Source organism: Moschus berezovskii, chromosome 28 (genome assembly GCF_049115385.1).
Source record: "Moschus berezovskii isolate FMDL1 chromosome 28, NW_MosBer_1.0, whole genome shotgun sequence".
NCBI lineage: Eukaryota > Metazoa > Chordata > Mammalia > Artiodactyla > Moschidae > Moschus > Moschus berezovskii.
Window position 1 is genome coordinate 18,176,861 of NC_142487.1, and position 21,519 is coordinate 18,198,379.

General features: G+C 41.9%; 1 protein-coding gene across 1 annotated transcript in view; it reads right to left on the minus strand.

Moving 5' to 3' along the window:
* Positions 1 to 21,519, minus strand: part of MYO5B (myosin VB) — a 347,287-nt gene that overhangs the window by 169,877 nt on the left and 155,891 nt on the right. The window contains exons 3-4 of the mRNA XM_055417346.2: positions 12,527 to 12,698; positions 5,476 to 5,620 (exon numbers count right to left, since the gene is read on the minus strand). Of these exons, the coding sequence (XP_055273321.2) occupies positions 5,476 to 5,620; positions 12,527 to 12,698 (317 nt within the window). The remainder of the gene's footprint in view (positions 1 to 5,475; positions 5,621 to 12,526; positions 12,699 to 21,519) is intronic.

Below are 21,519 nucleotides of genomic sequence, written 5' to 3' on the forward strand. Positions count from 1 at the left end.
CCCCTCCCAGGACCCCAGGAACATCCCATTCCATCTTCTACTATTAGTCACAGCCCGCAGCATAGCAGAACCAGATGGACCTGTGTGAGCTCTATAAGCAAATGAATTTGCTTTGCACTGTCCCTACTTTCTTTCAGAAAAGAACTCAAAACCTCAAGAAAAGGATCAGACCTGGGCAGCAGAGTTAAGATGGCCCGGCCCCACTAGCAGAGCTAAAAAATACACCGAGACTCTCATCTCACTCTGAAATTTAGACTCTTGTGAAACCTGGAGGGAAAAGCTCTATCCCTCAGCCCTCATGGCCCCAAGGACCACAGCCTGCTCTGTTCGGGGAAGACTACCTGGGGCCAGTTGCAGGCCCCACTGATGGAGGGAGTACTGCTTCTCAACTGGTACAAAGGGCTTCAGGGCATACAGACTGGGTCTGAATTCCAGCTTCACCATCTACTGCCACTCATTACACAGAGGTCATTTAAACAGGCAAGGCACTTCTGCAAGAATCTAAGCTCCTCACAAGAAGGTGTTCTCATCCTTGGAAATGACATCAGAACATGGAGAGAAGGAAGAGATTTTTAATAGGGCCCATAAGAGAAACATTGCTCTTTGAATATCCTTGGTATCATATTATCTCTTTATCCAACAAGCTCTAGAATGTCTCCATTGCTTGAAGCCAGCATTTCCCAAAGAGTCTTTGAGATAATCTTTGAAAACAGTTTTGTGTCTAAATATGATTTGCAAACCCAGCATAAAGCATCTCCATCTTGGAGACTCAGAAAGCATATCAACATAGCTGCTCTGAAAGCCCCTGCCTTGAAGGCAGATGTTTCACTTGATTAATCCAGGGTTTCCTAAACTCAACTGACCATCTCTGTACCCTCTGTTAACAGAACACACTTTTCTGCCAAAGTTCACCCCAGCTTTCAGGTTCCTCCCCAGTCTGGTCACCCTGTCTCTAACTGTATAGCCTACACCAACCCCAGACCCACTTATCACATAGGTTAAGCTTTCCTGGGCACTGTCCCCTGACCATGCCTTTTATGAATAATAGCTTTTTTGAGATATAATTCACAGAACACATATTCACCCATTTAAAGTACACAATTCAATGGGTTTCAGAGCATTTGCAGAGCTGTGCATCCACCCGTGCAATCAATTACAGAAAATTTTCATCAGCAGGCCCCACCACCACTAAAAACAAAACCAAAAAAACATACTGATCAGCAATCACTTCCTATTCCTCCTCAAACCTCCAGCTCTGGGCAAACACTAATCTACCTCTCTATATATACTTGTCCATTCTGGACACTTCATATAAGTGGATTCACACACTCTGTGTTCTTTCATGTCTGGCTTCTTTCACTGAGCATGTTTTCAAGGTTCATCCCTGTGGTACTGTGTACCATATCTTGTTCCTTTCTACGTGCCATATTCCACTGTATGGATATAGCCATATTTTATCTACCGATTGGTTGCTTGATCGATTTTTAGGTTTTTTTCTTCTACCTTTCGGCTACTGTGAACAATTCTATGTGAACATTCTGTTAAATATGAATGCCTCTGGGTAAGTTTCTGGGTGAATGTTTTCATTTCTCTTGGAATGTGTTTTCATATCTAAGAGCAGAACGGCTGAGTCATGTGATAACACTGTCAAACTTTTGAAGAACTGCCAGACTATTTTGCAAAGCAGCTGCACCATCTTACATTCCCACAAGCAGTGTATCGGGATTCTAACTTCTCTGCATCCTTGCCAACACCGTGAAGTCTTCGACTACAACCATCCTAAGGGGTGTGAAGCACATGTGGCTCTGGCTCTGTGACTACATGCTCTAGTTTTGTGGTTTTGTGCTTTTTGATGCCACACTGTTGGGGACACGGTCACTCTATTCCACCCACCTAGGGGTCTGCATCTCACCCTACATATCCGACCAATTCATCAAGATCCAGATTCAATGCTACAGTTTCTTGGACCAGATGTGACAATCATCCCCAAACTCAATTCAAACGACCCTGAGCGTGACTTCGGTTTGCACTTCCTGCAGTTACAGGCTTTTTGGTCTACTGTGTCCTCTCTCTCCAGAAAGACTGTGGGCACCTTAAGAAGTGGGGAGAGGTCTCACATTTCTTTGTTTTCCCTTAGGAAGGAGCCTGTCAAATCACTGATACTTTACAAATGTTTGCTGATATGATTTAACCCAGGAGCTGAGGCTAGAATCAGGTAACAGTGAGAGAAAGGGCATTTTGGATCACGAACAAGGGAGGAGCAGGAATAAAGCAACGGTCAGTCCACTTCTCATGCGGAACTATAGGTTCTTACATAGCAGGCAGAACTCACAAGTTTGATGCTTCATGTTACTTCAGCCTTTTTATTCACTGTGAGTCTCCATGTACTCTCAAGCCTGGTCTGAGGTCAACAAGGACAGGGATGGTGAACCAATTATCTTTTTATTGTGTCTCCTCATCCTTTCTAGCACAAGACTCTGCAGGAACTCTCAGGATGGGGATGAAGGTCTGGATTTATCCCTTCGAACTTTGACAGACTTCCCTCATACGCTCAGAGCATCGCCAGTTGGAGAGACCCAGAGTGAACCACATCAAGAAAGAAAATCCAGTCCACAGTGAATCCTGAGAAAGAACTGCTGAGTCCAAGGCCACCTGAGTCACCGTCACCACGGGCTGGGAGTCGTTAATGTTCGCTTCTTGTGCCCTGAATCACCCAGCTGTTGTGGAGGCTCAGATTCAAAGTGCACTGTGTTAGACCACGGAGACTTGATCCACATAACAATCACTTCAGCAACTTACTGATGAGTCAGGAAGCACACCACACAGTTGGCAGACGAATCGCAAAATGAGTGTGTTTAGTATTCAAAGTTGACAGTGAAGGCCCAGAACGGAAATACACCAGAAACCGTCCCTGCATCCGACCAGTGAGTCTCCCTCTTTCCCTGCAAAGATTCTGCTGGGGCTTCTAATATGCCCCTCAGATCAATAGCAGAAACCGTGAGCTGCTGACAACGGAACTTACTCAAAAATAGCTCTCTCCCCCGAGCCACGTGTGCTGGCCTTACACTTCTTATGCACGTCCATGAGCAAAAATTGCACAAGAATTTCAGCAGTATTATTTTCTACATCCTGGGACTCGGTGGGTAAAACGATTATAAACCTCAAGACCTTAAAGAAAACCCTTAATGAAGCAATTCTTTGTCCAACTTTAACATTCAAACCCCTTAATCATCAAATGCATTCCCCTCAGCAAGATCGTATCACCACCATCCGGGATGCTCACCCCTATCCCTTCCCGCTAATGGGCATAAACAAGGACCCAAACAAGTGAAATAACCTGAGAGTAGAATAACCGTGTGCACAGCTTCAGGCACGCAAAGGAAGAATGGAGGCATTCAGTCAAGGATCTATAAGCTGGAGGCAAGAGGGTTCTCAAAGCTGTAGGGGAGCCTCAGGAAGTCTGATGAAGAAAAGCTGTATGGCAGAAACCAACACGACATTGTAATTATCCTCCAATTAAAAATTTAAAAAGAAAAACCAACTTCTGATACCTCTAAGTCCAACCAGCTAGGAGAGCAAAATGGGATGAAAACTAGTATCAAGGACATCCACAAGAGGACAGGTCTCAGGGAGCTGGCAGAACCCGTAGCATGGCAGAAGTTGTCGGAGCCAGGCCATAGTCACCTTCCATTTCAGAACCACAGGAAACCATCTGTAACGCAGTAAGGACAGTCTTCTTCACATGAAACAAATGAGGACTCAGCATAAGTGCTTCTCCCAAGACACAGAAGCCTGTCCAGACCCCAGGTCCTCTCCACTGTGCACACACTTGAGTGGGGCCATGTGCTGCGTCACACCACCCCTCACCCTTCCCCGCCACGTGATACGACCCTGAACCACACTTCAGTCTGCAGTGTGTGCCTCGACGGCTTACCAGGCTAAGCGACTCCTGGTCACGCCCAGAACGTAGCATGTGGTCTTTTTATGACATTAGAGAGGTCAAAGGTCGTGACCATTTTAGCTCCACAATCTATCACATTTTGGAGAAATGAAACAGCTGTAGATTATTCTACTTATTATATTGTTGTATTGAATATGGTCATTGTGTTTCTATGAGGAAGCAGATCTTTTACATACCGATCTCCACAGCCAGCAACAAAACATTATAAACTAGGAAGGACGCTTACAGAACAGTTTTTCCTCATGGAAACTTTCACTGGGCTGAAAACTGTACTCTAACATCCACAGCAGCACAGACCATCTTAAATAGGATTCTCTCTCACTCCTCTCTGTGCAGCCCTGCTCCCCACAAAGCACTCCTGCTTTCCCGGCTAGCTCTGTTAGATGTTCTCTAGAGGGCGCAAGAAAGACCGAGCTGAAAGGATCCAACCTTTTAGTGTTAACTGGAAAATGCATTCCCACCAAAACTTTGGTAAAACTATCTTTCCCTATACTATACCTTGACAGTTCAAGAACAACAGCGTGGTGGTAAATTCTATGTGTCAGCTTGGCTAGGACACAGTTTCCAGACATTTGGCCAAACACTAGTCTGGATACTGCTATAAAGGTGTTTTGTGTTTGTTTTTTCTTTTGAGATGAAATTAACATTTACCTCGGTAGACACTGAGAAAAGCAAATCACTCTTCATAATGTGGGTAGGCCTGATCCAATCAGTTGAAGGTCATAAGAGAAAAAACTCTGACATCCCCACCAAAGAGAATTCTGCCAGTAGACTGCCTTCAGACTCAAAATCTTGTATCATCCTTTCCCTGGATCTCCAACATGCCAGCCTAATCCTGCAGATTTTGGACATGCCAACCCCCAACAGCTGAACGAGCCAATTTCTTACAATAAAAACCCCTCTCTTTACACACACACACTTGAACCCTGAATAATACACTCACCTACCCTACTTTCTGATGAAACAGACCTGTACCTATCTCTCTGGGTTAGAAAAAGAAGAGCAAAATGAGATCCGCTTAAGTGCCTAAACAGACCACCACTTTCAGGCTAAAAATCTGAAACCACTACGGACAACTGCTAATTTGAAGCTTCTATTTCTGCCCCCAAATGCCTGGCATTTTGAGAAGTTGTCAGTCTTAGTTCTCTCAAAATGGAGCCTTCAGTGAGATCTGTAAAGTGAATGGTGATGGTATAAAATGAATTCATCACACCTGGAAAAGAGGCGAGACGGCTAAAAGAAAGCCAAGAGACGAGACACAAGGCATTAACTGCACTGCTCATCAGAGTCTAAGGAGCCACTGCTCTCCAAGCCTAGGCTCAGGTTCATAAGAATAAGATGAAGACTTGAGGAAATGTGGTTAAGAAAAGAACCTGAGGTTGATTTGGTTTCCAAAACACTTCAAACCCAGAATCACCACTCCTCCACTAAGAAAAAGCAGTCGAAGAAGATGGACACTCCCCTCTCCACCCTCTGACGACCCAGGAAGACTTCTGGGCTAAGGTTATCCTTACCTGGCCATCTGCTTGTAGGCTTCCTCTGCCACAGCAAAGATGTGGGGGTCCATATCCCCCATGTTCTGGCCACTGTAGGCATAGATGACATCTTGACCGTAGATTGGCAACTGATCATAAGGATTAATGGCAACAAGCACAATACCTGTGAATAGACAGTGTGGTCAGATTCTGATAGCATGACGGCCTCCTGACATGAGCTTTGTTTTTATTTTTATTTTTTTAATTTTTTTTTAGTGCAAATAGTTTAATCTGTACTCCAGAAATTCTATTGTACTTTATATCTTTACAAAATAGATTTAAACAATTATTTACTTTAAAAAATGTAATTCTGAAGTTAAGCATTTCAGAACAATATTTGCAATAACCTATATACAAGAGGTACTGGGTACCACTGGCATATTAGCATTCTGTGGTGGAGTGGCTTCCTGCAACAGAAAAAGATGAAATGAGCTACATGACAGTATTTTCTACAAGTCAATTTGTGACTAATTCCTCCATAAGTCTAGTGATCCTCCCAACAGCAAATCCCAAAGAGCTTAAAATATAACCTTTAAAGTATAAACAATGACTGCCAAACATCACAAGGCAAATTATATTCTAAACTCTACTTCAATATTTGGCTGGGCCTGTGGATTGCCACAGAACATTCAAGCCAGTTCACTGATATTCCCTCCCAGTTTTCATTGACTGAAAAATTTTAACTATGTGATACTTCAGGATATTCTATGACCTAAATAATCTTTATTGACATAACCGTGGTGCCGTACAAAACCATAGCTAAACCTTCACTTCCGTGTTTTAAATTTGCAACATCAAGCAGTGCTTAGGTGCTTCACTGTGCATGGAATACTATTCATCTTGGGGATAGTGCTTCTCATTAACAGAATGTACCAGTTAACAACGATAAAAAGAAAATTACCATTTATATACCCAACCAGGAAATCTGTTGGTAGGTAAAACAGCTCACCTTGAACATGAATTAGCTTTGAAATATCATAACCAAATTAAGTCAGTAAAAGCTTATCTAAAGAGATATTAATTCTTTCAATAAAACATTCTTGGAGAAAGAGATGATATAAAAAAAAAATCATGCTTCCTAAAATGCTGTATATGAGAAAGTAACTTGGCTTTTAAAGAAAAATATCTCTTTAAATACAGCAGGTGACCAGGAAAGAGCTTGAAAATCAAGTGGGATCCTTAAAAGAACAGCATCTTCGGGATTCAGCTGATTTAAAAACTCTTCTCAGTAAGGCTGAAAACCAAGCAAAGGATGTACAGAAAGAGTATGAAAAGACACAGACTGTACTCTCAGAACTGAAGTTGAAGTTTGAAATGACCGAGCAGGAAAAGCAATCAATCACAGATGAGCTCAAACAATGTAAAGACAACCTGAAGCTGCTTCGAGAGAAAGGAAATAATCCTTCCATATTACAACCCGTCCCAGCCGTATTCTTCGGCCTATCCCTGGCTTTCCTGTTTTGGTGTTTCGGTCCATTGTGGTAGAGAAAGAAACCCTGGCCCTGGATGCCCATGTTGGCTGCCCTGGTTGCGGTGACAGCCATCGTGCTGTACGTGCCAGGTTTGGCCAGAGCTTTTCCATGAGAGCGTTTCTTGAGTCCGTACACCGTCCTCCCTCTAGAAGCTGGCACCACACTCATGCTGGGGACAAACAGAACCATTTTCTTCCTTTTCACCTCTTAAAACAGCAGAAGTGCAAGAATACAGCTGTAGGGTCATTGCTTTAAAGTATATAAAATGTATCTGTCTATAAAGAGGATATAAAATTGTGACTCTTCTACTGTAAGCAATAATTTGCTTGCAATTTTTCATGTAATTTTTAAATGAGTATGTTTAAATTCTGAATATTACGGTGGCCTAAAGTAGGCTTCTTGGTACACCAAATTATTTATAACATTAAATTTATGGGTATTTTACTCTGAATTCTAATGGCCAGGTAACTCTTTCTTTCCTTTTTTTTTTTTTTCTTTTTTTGATTCGATAACTACCCAAACCAAACAACTGATACATACATGGGAAGAGAGGCCCTGTGTGCTCAGTGCCTATCGGTTTGAAATATATACACACACATATATATATATATTTTTTACATATTTACGCCATTTTTACTTGTTATAAAACCACTGAGCTATTGGGAACAAGACTTAGATACAACTGTTTGCGTGGATTTTTTTTTTTTTTTAAGGAGAAATACACTTGGAAAATATTCTGTTCTAGTGATGATTTGGGGAATATGTGCACGCTTGTTCAGCCTTAATGTGACTTGATGATGTGGAGGACATCAACTTTGAAAAACTTTCCATGAGAGTGCGTATTTTCTTGAGCAAACTGAAATATTTCTGGGAGCAAAAACATAGTAATTATACAGTTTCAGTGCAGTAAACCAAACTGTTGAGTCAATTGGAATGTAATTTATGAGCTTTGTTTTTAAACTTTTTATTTTGTATCAGAGCATAGCTGATTAACAATGCTGTGATAGTTTCATGCAAACACCAAAGGGATTCAGCCATACATATACGTGTGTTCATTCTCCCCCAACTTCCCCTCCCAAGCAGGCTGCCACACAACATTGAGCAAAGTTCCATGTGCTATACAGTAGCTCCTTGTTGGTTATCCATTTAAGATACAGCAGTGTGTACATGTTGATCCCAAATTCCCTAAATATCCCTTCCCTGCATCCTTCATCCTGGCAACCATAAGTTCATTCGCTAAGTCTGTGAGTCCTTTCTGGTTGGTAAGTTTATTTGTATCATTTCTTTTCAGATTCCACATAAGGGATGTCATGTGATATTTCTCCTTCCCTGATTTTCTTCACTCAGTATGACAATCTCTAGATCCATTCATGTTGCTGCAAATGGGCATTACTTCATTCTTTTAAACGGATGAGTAATACTTCATTGTATATACTCACCACATCTTCTTTATTCATTCCTCTGTTGATGGACATTTATTTAGGTTGCTTCCATGTCGTAAATACTGTAAACAGTGCAATGGACACTGGGATGCATGTACCCTTTCAGATCATATATTTTTCTCTGGATATAAGCGCGGGAGTGGGATTGCAGGGTTATATGGTAGCTCTGTTTTTAGTTCCTTAAAAAGAACCTCCGTCTATTCTCCATAGAGGCTGTACCAATTTACGTTCCCACCAACAGTGTAGGTGAGTTTCCTTCTCTCCACACCCTTTCCAGCATTTATCGTTTGGGGTTTTTGTCATGATAGCCATCCTGGCTGGTGTGAGGTGGTATCTCATTACAGTTTTGATTTGCATTTCACTAATAATTAGCGATGTTGAATATCTTTTCATGTGCCTCCTGGCCATCTGCATGTCTTCTTTGGAGAAATGCCTGTTTAGATCTTTTCATTTGTTGATTGGGTTGTTTGCCTTTTGATGCTGGTAAGCAACAAAAACTGTTTGTAAATTTTAGAGACTAATCCCTTGTCAGTCATATCACTGGCAAATATTTTCTCCCAATCTGTGGGTTGTCTTTGTTTTGTTTACTGTTTCCTTTGGTATGCAAAAGCTTTTTCAGTTTAAGTAGGTCCCGTTTGATTATTTTTGTTTTTATTTCCATTATTCTGGGAGATGAATTGAAAAAGATATTGCTGGGATTTACATCTGAGAGTGTTCTGCCTATGTTTTCCTCTAGGAGTTTTATGTCCAGTCTCACACTTAGGTCTTTAATCCATTTTAAGCTTATTTTTGTGTGTGTAGTGTTAAAAAATAATCTAATTTTCATTTTTTTACATATAGCTGTCCAGTTTTTCCAGCACTCCTTGTTGAAGAGACTGCTTTTCCAATATTGTGGAGTCTTATCTCCTCTGTCATAGATTAATTGACCAGAGGTGCATGGGTTTATTTCTGGGCTTTCCATCCTATTCCATTGATCTATATTTCTATTTTTGTGCTAGTTCCATGCTGTTTTGATGACTGCAGCTTTGTAGTATACTCTGAAATCAGAAAGACTGATTCCTCCAACTCCATTTGTCTTTCTTAAGATTGCCTTGGCTATTCTGGGTCTTTTGTGACTTCATAAAAATTTTAAGATTTTTTTGTTCTAGTTCTGTGAAAACTGTCATTAGTAATTTGATAGGGGTTGTATTGAATCTGTAGATTGTCTTGGGTAGTGTACTGACATGAGTTTTAAAGGCCCCTATTCATTTACATGAAAACTAAAGAAGAGAAGATGAACGGAATGAGTCTTAACCAGTCACTCAACTAAATCAAGATGTATCTGTGTTTATCAAGCACTCTGCTAGGCTCTAATGGAGAAAAGAAGGACAGGTCAGGCCTCTCTTCAAACACCCTGGAGCATGAAATAAGCACATATGCATGGGCGTACACACAAACACAGAGGATACTTAACTGTGCCAAGAGGTATGAGGCTTAAAAAAAAAATCTAAAAACTAAAATCTTTAAAAGGGACTGTTAAATTTCTCATTTGTATATGGGATGTCTTAACTAAAATACAAACAACTTGTGAATGGGAAATATGATTACACATCTTAATGTCAAGTCTTGGCTCAAATATTGTGTGTGACTTTGCCAATTCCTTAACTTCTGAGTGTCTTAGCTTCATGGACTGCAAAATGGGGATGACAATTGCATTTCCCTGGTTATCCTGAGGGAAAAATGATTCATAGAGAGCAATTCAGACCAGCATCTTGCATAGTAAGCACTGAGTGTCAGCTATTTTTTTTATTATCTCACATCGTATTATACCATGTATAATCTTTCATTTCACTACTTTTTCCATCCTGTGTTCCCAAAAGGACACAATGCAAAGATGGACTCAATAAATACACACTGAATGAAGAGTTATCAAGTCCTCTAACCCTTCAGATCTTTTATAGAAGGAGAAGGTAAACTGATATTTGAGAATGTGAAAAGAGTTAAAAAAAAAACAAACCCAACAATTCAATACTGAAGATAAGACAAATGCATGCCTTTTTCTTTCACATAAAGAACATTCTGGATCTCAAGGGAACACATATAAAAAATGTGAACATTTCCAGTCCTTTGGGGAAGAGAAGGCAGGAATGGAAAGGGTCACTGCCAAGATGGGAGAGCCCTGCCACTGTGCTCCCTTCGGTTGTTTGAGAAGAAGCACAGTCCAGAGAATGAGAAGTCAAACTATAGACGCATCTGATAAAGGACTGCTACCCAAAACACACACGCGAAGAAAGCGAAAGCCGCTCAGTCCTGTCCTACTCTGCGACCCCATGGACCACACAGTCCACGGGATTCTAAATATACAAAGAACTCTTAAAATCCAACAATAAGGAAATGAACCATCTGATTAAAAAACGGGCAAAAGACCTGAACAAACACCTCACCAAAGAAGATACAGAGATGGGAAACAAGCATGGAAAGAAGATGCTCCACACCATAAGTCACAGGGGAAATGCCAGTTAAGATACCAGTGAGATAATACTACACCCTATTAGCACAGCCAAAATCCGGATAACGCCAAATGTGGCGAGGATAAGGAGCAAAGGCAACTCTCATTTTATCACCGGTGGCAATGTAAAAGGGCACAGCCACTTTGGAAGTTTCTTATGAAACTAAGCATAATCTTATCATATAATCAAATAATCACAGTCATTGGTATTTATCCAAAGGAATAGAAAACATATTCACACAAAAACTTGTACATGGATGTTTGTAACAGCTATATTCATAATTGCAAAACTCAGAAGCAACTAACATGGTATACAATAGGTGAATGGATAAACTATGGTACATTAAACAATGGAATATTAGTGTCATGATGGAATATTATGCAGCCATTAAAAAGAATGAAATAATGATATTTGCGGCAACATGGATGAACCTAGAAATTGTAATATTAAGTGAAGTAGGTCAGACAAAGACAAATATGATATGGCTTATGAACAGAATTTGGAAAAAAGTATACAAATGAACTTATTTGTGAAACAGACTTAGAGAACAAACTTAAGGTTACCAGGGGGTGAGGCCAGTGTAGGTAGTTAGGGAGTTTGGATCGACACATACACATGCTATAATCAAAATGGATAACCAACAAGGACCTACTGTATATATAGCACAGGGAACTCTGTTCAATAGTATATAACAACCTAAGCAGGAAAAGAACTTGAAAAGAATAGATACAGGTATATGTATAACTGATATAATTGGGGCTTCCCTGGTGGCTCAGACAGTAAAGCATCTGCCTGCAATGTGGGAGATCTGGGTTCAATCCCTGGGTCAGGAAGATCCCCTGGAGAAGGAAATGGCAATCCACTCCAGTATTCTTGCCTAAAAATCCCATGGACAGAGGAGCCTGGTAGGTTACAGTCCATGGGGTCGCAAAGAGTCGGACACGACTGAGCAACTTCACATTCATATAACTGATATAATGGGGGCTTCCCTGGTACCTCAGCTGGTAAAGAATCTTCCTGCAATGCAGGAGACCTGGGTTCGATCCCTCGGTTGGGAAGATTCCCCTGGAGAAGGGAACAGCAACCCACTCCAGTATTCTGGCCTGAAGAACTCCATGGACTATACAGTCCGTGGGGTGGCAAAGAGTCAGACACGACTCAGTGACTTTCACAGTTTATACGTATAACTGAATCACTCTGTTGAATACCTGAAACTAACACAACACTGTTAATCATCTATACTCTGATATAAAATAAAAAGTTAAAAAAAAAAATCCAAGCCTGCCATACACTTGCAGCAGCGCACTCAGAGGGAGCAGAGGCCTGAGCCAGGACCCTGGGATGGATTTATTGCCTTCCTACTGACTCCAGGGCTGTGCCTGAGCCACCAAGCCACATGGTGTGGCCCATTTCTTCCCTGGTTGAGCTTTAACACCAATCCTTCCAAAGAGATGTATGGCAGGCCTAACTAAGCCACGTTCACTGATCGCAAACTTTCAAGTGAGAGGTACTTATTAATATAAATGAGACTGAAAGTAGGATTCTTAACCATTGGAGTTTAACACACAAAGTCTAAAGATTGGAACCACTTTCAAACACACACAGCCAATAGATACCCACTACTTACCACAGTAAGTGTAGATATGGTTGGACTCCAGGAAGCGGACCTTTAAATTATGCAACACTGCAGGCTCATGGAGATAGCTAAGGGCAGTTAGGTCATTTTCTCCCACCAGGATATCTGGATTCCGCAGGAAGGGAAGTTGGTTGTTTTGGACATCGATGGGATACTCCCGAATCTAAGGAGAGGCAAGTGACAGACACAGAAAGGCACAGTTACGAATCTTTCAGCCTGTATTCAATGCCTGGTCTTGTCGGCTAGGACCACTACCCCATTATGATCATAAATGAAGATAAAAAGTTTTAAGGAAAGCAAGTGGAACAAAAATACCTGTGTTGCCATAAGAGACCAGTCCAGGTAGAAAATTTGCAGAAAACATAATCCAAGTGTATGAAGTGAATGGCAAGAGAAATTCAGGAAGCACAGGTAGATTTAATAAGGTGTTCTTCTGCTTCTCAATGCAAAAATACTTACGGAGGCTTTAATTCTATTGCAATAGGAGTGCTGGTCTTTCTCCCATACAGAAAAGCTGCTTTGGTCTGCCCCATTTAATGCTGGTGCTTCTTTACCCTTTCTCCCATCATCCAACTCATTCTCTTTGTTTATTAGCTTGCAACTAGCCAAGTGCTGTCCATGAATTTCATTCAAGTTGTTCACATGTTTTTTCCCAACCTAACTGCAAGCTATTTTAGGGAAGTAACTATACTTTGATCTAAAGCATAATAATAGTTTGACGGGTGTGCAAGTGTGTGTGTGATTAGGGATGTGTGATGACACATCTGAAGGTCAAATCTCAAATACAAGGTGCCATCCTTGTACTCTTAGCATACTCAGTACTGTGTGTGCTCAGTCGCTCAGGCATGTCCGACTCTTTGTGACCCCATGGACTGTAGCCCTCCAGGCTCCTCTGTCCCTGGGATTCTCCAGGCAAGAATACTGGAGTGGGTTGCCATTTCCTTCTCCAGGGGATCTTTCTGACCCAGGGGTTGAACTGGGGTCTCCTGCATCGAAGGTGGATTCTTTACTGACTAAGCTATGAAGGAAGCCTATACACAGCACTTGGACTACATAAATAGTCAAAATACGTTTAGGGACAGGATGTTTAACTCATTACATGTACACATGTAATCAATACAAAGATGTAATTAATAAAAGGAAGTGTTTTTTAACATTTAAACAGGAGGAACTTGGCTGCTGCTTACCATGTTTTATCAAGAGTGTTAAGTTTCTTATGTGTTCTTAAAAATCATCTGAGACCTTGTAAAAAGAGTTTCCTCAACACAGCTTATTTTCAGGAGCTCTTGGGGGGGGGGGTGGTTCAGGAATATCAATTGTTAAAAATCCCCATGTAATAAGCAAAGGAGAAAAGGAAAGATATAAGCATCTGAATGCAGAGTTCCAAAGAATAGCAAGGAGAGATAAGAAAGCCTTCCTCAGTGATCAATGCAAAGAAATAGAGGAAAACAACAGAATAGGAAAAACAAGAGACCTCTTCAAGAAAATTAGAGATTCCAAGGGAACTTTTCATGCAAAGATGGGCTCGATAAAGGACAGAAATGGTATGGACCTAACAGAAGCAGAAGATATTAAGAAGAGGTGGCAGGAATACACAGAAGAACTGTACAAAAAAGATCTTCATGACCAAGATAGTCACGATAATGTGATCACTGACCTAGAGCCAGACATCTTGGAATGTGAAGTCAAGTGGGCCTTAGAAAGCATCACTACGAACAAAGCTAGTGGAGGTGATGGAATTCCAGTTGAGCTATTTCAAGTCTTGAAAGATGATGCTGTGAAAGTGCTGCACTCAATATGCCAGCAGATTTGGAAAACTCAGCAGTGGCCACAGGACTGGAAGAGGTCAGTCTTCATTCCAATCCCAAAGAAAGGCAATGCCAAAGAATGCTCAAACTACCGCACAATTGCACTCATCTCACACGCTAGTAAAGTCATGCTCAAAATTCTCCAAGCCAGGCTTCAGCAATATGTGAACCGTGAACTCCCAGATGTTCAAGCAGGTTTTAGAAAAGGCAGAGGCACCAGAGATCAAATTGCCAACATCCGCTGGATCATGGAGAAAGCAAGAGAGTTTCAGAAAAACATCTATTTCTGCTTCATTGACTATGCCAAAGCCTTTGACTGTGTGGATCACAATAAACTGTGGAACATTCTGAAAGAGATGGGAATCCCAAACCACCTGACCTGCCTCTTGAGAAATCTGTATGCAGGTCAGGAAGCAACAGTTAGAACCGGTCATGGAACAACAGACTGGTTCCAAATAGGAAAAGGTGTACGTCAAGGTTGTATATTGTCACCTTGCTTATTTAACTTATATGCAGAGTACATCATGAGGAACGCTGGGCTGGAAGAAGCACAAGCTGGAATCAAGATTGCTGGGAGAAATATCAATAACCTCAGATATGCAGATGACACTACCCTTATGGCAGAAAGTGAAGAGGAACTCAAAAGCCTCTTGATGAAAGTGAAAGAGGAGAGTGAAAAGGTTGGCTTGAAGCTCAACATTCAGAAAACAAAGATCATGGCATCTGGTCCCATCACTTCATGGGAAATAGATGGAAAAACAGTGGAAACAGTGTCAGACTTTATTTTTTTGGGCTCCAAAATCACTGCAGATGCTGATTGCAGCCATGAAATTAAAAGACGCTTGCTCCTTGGAAGGAAAGTTATGACCAACCTTGATAGTATATTAAAAAGCAGAGACATTACTTTGCCGACCAAGGTCCGTCTAGTCAAGGCAATGGTTTTTCCCGTGGTCATGTATGGATGTGAGAGTTGGACTGTGAAGAAAGCTGATCGCCGAAGAATCGATGCTTTTGAACTGTGGTGTTGGAGAAGACTCTTGAGATTCCCTTATACTGCAAGGAGATCCAACCAGTCCATTCTAAAGGAGATCAATCCTGGATGTTCATTGGAGGGACTGATGCTAAAGCTGAAACTCCAATACTTTGGCCACCTCATGAGACGAGCTGACTCACTGGAAAAGACTCTGATGCTGGGAAAGGTTGGGGGCGGGAGGAGAAGGGGACGACGGAGAATGAGATGGCTGGATGGCATCACCGACTCTGTGGACATGAGTTTGAGTGTACTCCGGGAGTTGGTGATGGACAGGGAGGCCTGGCGTGCTGTGATTCATGGGGTCGCGGAGAGTCGGACACGACTGAGCGACTGAACTGAACTGAACTGAACTGAATTCTGATCCAGGTGCTCTATGAATCACATGTTAAGAATCACTAGTCTTTACAAGTCTTTCAGGAAATTCTATAGATATAGCCTCAATTACTGGGATAACAGTAAATTTCTAAGAGAATATGAATATCAGTGCTCTCTCCTGCCCCACTTTGAGACTTGTACTACCAGATATTAAGGTGCATTATTAAAGCTACTATGACATTGGCTTAAATTAAAGTACTAATGGTGTTAAAAGAAGCAGATAAATGAAACATAACACCAGATCCAGAAATAAATGCAAGCACATATGGGTAAAATTTATTCATAACGTTAAAATAGCAAATAAATGGATAAAAGGGATTTTTCAGTAGTAGGAGGTAAACTTGCAGCCATTTAGGAAAAAAATTGAGTCAACGTTCCATTCTTCCCCATATTGAATAAATGTTAGTTGGGGAAAAAAGTAAAAATTAAAATCAAAAAGGAAAATAAAACCAATAAGAAAATGTGGGTAAATCTTCACAAATGCTTTGAAAGAAAGTAACTTTAAAGGGTAATACAAAAGCCAGAACAATGAAGGAAACTATTCATTAATTTGACTACAATCTAAAACTTACAAACCCTCATAAAACACACCATAGGCTAGACTAAGTCGCTTCAGTCATGTCCCACTCTTTGCAACCCTATGGACTGTAGCCCGCCAGGCTCCTCTGTCCATTGGGTTCTCCCAGCAAAAGTACTGGAGTGGGTTGCCATGCCCTCCTCCAGGGGATCTTCCCAACCAGGAACCAAACCCACGTCTGCTATGTCTCCTGCATTGGCAGGCAGGCTCATTACCACTAGCATCACCTGGGAAGCACTGAAAAACTACACCATGTTCAAAGCAAATTGAGAGAAGGGGACAGTTATTCTGCATTATTTAAGGAACCAACATTCTTAATAATCGAAGAGTTATAAGAAATTAAAAAGAAAACCAATACCCCAACAGAAAATTGTGCACAAAATACAAGTCACAAAGATTAATGCATAATATATGAAAAACTATTCAGCTTCACCATTAATGAGAGAGAGGCAAATAAAAGATTATTTAGAACCATTATCCATCAACTAAGCAAAGGTATAAAAACTGACAGGACCCCCAACCAGGAAGGATGTGGGCAAAAGGATTCAGACCGATTTAACCTTTCTGGAGGGCAGCTGGCAACACTTTATCAGAATTTTTCATAAATATTCTTCCTTGCCACCAGGAGACAATCTTACAAATGATCTAAGATATCAACTCCCAAAGCTATAAATATGAAAGTAAAGACCTATATTTACAGGCAGGCAGCTGCCAGAGCATTCTGCTGCATCTAACAAAAGGCATGTTATCGAATGAAATCTATAATAGGATTCCACTGATTTTAAACTATATATTAAAGTCTATCTGGAGAAGGAAATGGCAACCCAGTCCAGTATTCTTGCCTGGGGAATCCCATGGATAGAGCAGTCTGGCGGGCTACAGTCCATGGGGCTGCAGAGAGTTGGACACGACTGAATTAATAACAAAAGTCTATCTGGAATAATATCCCCACAAAATACCAATGGTTATCTGTGTTAGTGAGGTTTTCTTTTGTACAGTTTCCTGTCACTGGATTTTCTTTTAAATTTATTTTTTAATTGAAGGATAATTGCTTTACAGAACCGTGGTGTTGTTTGCTGTTCAGTCACTCAGTCGTGTCTGACTCTGTGACCCCAGGGACTGCAGCAAGGCAGGCGTCCCTGTCCTCCACCATCTCCCGGAGCTTGCTCAAACTCATATCTATCAAGTCAGTGATGCCATCCCACCATCTCATCCTCTGTCACCCGCTTTTCCTCCTGCCTTCAATCTTTCCCAGCATCAGGGTCTTTACTAATGAGTCGGCTCTTCACCTCAGGTGGCTTTGGTATTAGAGTTTTGGCTTCAGCATCAGTCTTTCCAATGAATATTCAGGACTGATTTCCTTTAGGATGGACTTGTTTGATATCCTTGCAGTCCAAGGGACTCTCAAGAGTCTTCTCCAACCCCACAGTTGAAAAAAATTAATTCTTCAGCACTCAGCCTTGTTTATGGTCCAACTCTCACATCCATACATGACTACTAGAAAAACCATAGCTTTGACTAGACGGACCTTTGTTGACAAACAAATGTCTCTTCTTTTTAATATGCTATCTAGGTTGGTCATAGCTTTTCTTACAAGGAGCAAGCGTCTTTTAATTTCATGTCTGCAGTCACCATCTGCAGTGACTTTGGAGCCCAAGAAAATAAAGTCTGTCTCTGTTTCCATTGGTTCCCCATCTATTTGCCATGAAGTGATATCAACACGAATCAGTCATATGTATACATATGTCCCCTCCCTTTTGAACTTCCCACCCCATCCCACCCCTCCAGGTTGTTACAGAGCTCCACGTTGAGTTTCCTGAGTTGTACAGAGTTTTTAAAAATGTAAATCTGGGACTTCCCTAGTGGTCCAGTGGGTAAGACACTGCACTCTCAATGCAGTGGGCCCAGGTTTGATCCCTAGTCAGGGAACTAGATCCCACATGCATGCCTTAAATAAGGGTCCTCACGCCACAACAAAGGTCCTGCGTGCCACAGTTAAGATGCAGCTAAGATCCAGTGTGACCAAAATAAATAAACATTTCATAAAGTAAAACAAAAACATTAATCAAGGCTCCCTTCTTTCTGTGAAAAGCTCTTTTATTCTCATTAACCTTACTCCATACAGGAGATAAGCAAACAGCTATCATGAAGATGCAGAGAAGATTTCCAAAAGGTGGGAAACAAGGGGCAAATGGAGACTGCGGAGAGTCGATTTTTATTTCATTCAACTCAAGAGGTGCCCCCTTGCCCACTTCATCTCCAGCAGAGCAGGCGGTATCACTGGGCCTAACCAGGCCTCCGCACGGGAGCCATTCGAAAGATATCCCAATGGAGATGTCCATCAGCCCAGCAGGAGCTTGTCTGCTCTCTCTCACGGCTCTCCACCCCACCTCCTGTGTAAGCAACACGAGGATGGCCAGGTGCAGAACCACAGCACTCCCCCAGCCAAGCCCTCACATGTCAGATCAGAAAGCTGGGACCTGAGCCCGCTGTCTTTACACTGCGAGGCAGACATGCTGCCATTTCATCTTTTCTCTGATGAATCTCCCCTCAGATGACTCTCGCCCAAGTGTGTGGAGGGAAACGCACAGGCAGTTTTGTTAAAACGTGCTCAAAAAAATAAGTCAATGGGAAGGGAATGGCTACCCACTCCAGTATTCTTTCCTGGAGAATTCCATGGACAGAGGACAGAGGTGGGCTACAGTCCATGGGATCGCAAAGAGTTGGACATGACTGAGCGATTTAACACTTTCAACACATTGGTGATAATAAAGTTGATCAGGAGGAAAAATGCCCAGAGTGGCAGCAAAGAGGCAGAAGCTGCAAGCTTAGCATTCAAAGCTACAGACTTCTAGGGGGTGTACATCCAGAGGGAGAAAGGGAATGAGAGCCGTAAGAACACTCTTTTTCTTTAACAGGTATTTGATTCTAACACTGCTGCTAGTGTTGAACATCTACAGCTAACATGGTTTTACCAGAAATCTAAGGGTTTATGACATGATCAGAGACAATTAACTTTCTGGCACAAAAAAAAAGACTTCACTGCATAATAATTGGGCCTTTAGAGGTTAAAGAAGAGGATGAATTTTAACACCTTTCGCAAGATTAATGCTCAGTCACCCACTTAAGAGTGGACTTTCTCCTCTCAAGGCCAGGAGCTGGGAATCAGGAACACATGGGGGTCTCCAGTTGGTCTCCATCTAGCAAGTGGACCTGGATAAGACTTAAGAAAGAGAAAGACACCCTAACCCTAGACTTGGATTTACCATTTAAATTGAATTCATTAAAGCTAAATGTAATGAACACCAGTTTCTCACACTAGCCACACTTCAAAGGCCCAGTAGCCACCTGTAGTTAGTGACCTCCATACTGGACAATACAGATAGAGAACACTCCATTTAGGACAGTGTTCTCTTGGAGGGCATTGGTCTAGATTGCTCTAAATTCAGTGGATCTGTGATACTATAACGCTTTGTTGCCGTTCAGTCACTAAGTTGTGTCCAACCCTTTGCAACTCCATGGACTGGGTCCACCAGGCTCCTCTGTCCATGGGATTCTCCAGGCAAGAATACTGGAGTGGACTGCCATTTCCTTCTCTAGGGGATCGTCCCGACCCAGGGATTGAACCCGCATTGCCTGCACTGACAGGTGGATTCTTTACCACTGAGCCACCTGGGAAGCCCCTCTAACCAGGGAAGCCCTTATAATGCTTGCTGCTGCTGCTGCTAGGTCACTTCAGTCGGGTCCGACTCTGTGAGACCCCATAGACAGCAGCCCACCAGGCTCCGCCATCCCTGGGATTCTCCAGGCAAGAACACTGGAGTGGGTTGCCATTTCCTTCTCCAATGCATGAAAGTGAAAAGTGAAAGTGAATTCGCTCAGTTGTGTCCGACTCTCCGCAACCCCATGAATCACAGCACGCCAGGCCTCCCTGTCAACTCCCAGAGTTCACTCAAACTCATGTCCACAGAGTCGGTGATGCCATCCAGCCATCTCATTCTCTATCGTCCCCTTAAAAAATATCAGTTGAATGAACGTCTGATCTTTTCAAGACCTCTCCCATACCTAGATTCATGTCCATGTTACATGGTAGCACAGCAGGAGAACATAAAAACACCTTCAAATGACAAATCCCAACACAAAGATTAGGAGTCACTGGTCAGCATATACAGTAGAGAAGGAGAAAGAAGTGTTCTTTATTCATAGACCAGACGGTCTAGAGGAAAGAAAAGCTAGTGAAAATAAAGTCAGCAGCAGGCAACCCTGAGGTGCCACATGGCTCATCCTTTGATATAAATGAGCCCAACTAGGAGTTAAACCTTGTATGCAAATCCTCGCCGTCAGCTAAAGCAGTGGTTCACAACCCTTCCCGCACCTTGGAATCCTATAGGGAGCTTGCAAAAAGATGCTATGCTGTGTCCTAGCTCCAAACTCTGATTTAAGTTGTCTGGCTGTGCTGGGGCTTTGCAGAATTTTTAGAAACCCTCAAGAGTTTCTATTGTGCAGCCAAAGTTGAGAACCACTGAACTCAGTGGTTCTGCTGTGCTGAGTCCATTGCTTCACTTCCACAGACAGCAGCTGCCCCAACTGTAAGATGACAGGACTGGTCCCAATAATCTTGAAGGGCCCTTCCAACTTTATTGGTCTAAAGTGCTTAACTTAGGTCAGTGGATGGGGGGTGTTCTCTTTCGTGTTCTCTTTGTGAGCTGTCTTGCAGAGAAAATAGGAGACCTCAAGGCATGAATCCACTTACACTCACTGTAATAGCAAGTGTTCGGCCCCCGGGTCATTCAATACACACTAAAAGGCCATTTAACACTATGTCCTAAATGAGTACAAAAACATTCACTTAATGAATGTCCTGCTGTCTGATTCTGTAATGGTTCTGCGTTTAAGCCTTTTCCATCTTTTCCAGTCTCTGAAAAGATCACGTTTCTTAAAAAGAACCTTCTGATTCCTCCCCTCATACCATTTAGTCCAGGCCCAAGCACAAGCATGCAATTACTTGAAAAATAAAATACTATGTGACTCATGTGAACTCGTGCTAGTGAGGAAGGGTCAGTTAGGTTATGAAGAAATAACAAATGAACCCTGAAATCTCAGTGGCTCAAGACCACAAGGGTGGTATATCATAATTGCTCCTTAATAATTGTTTTTAATGAATGAATAATAAATGAATGGTGAAGCAAGT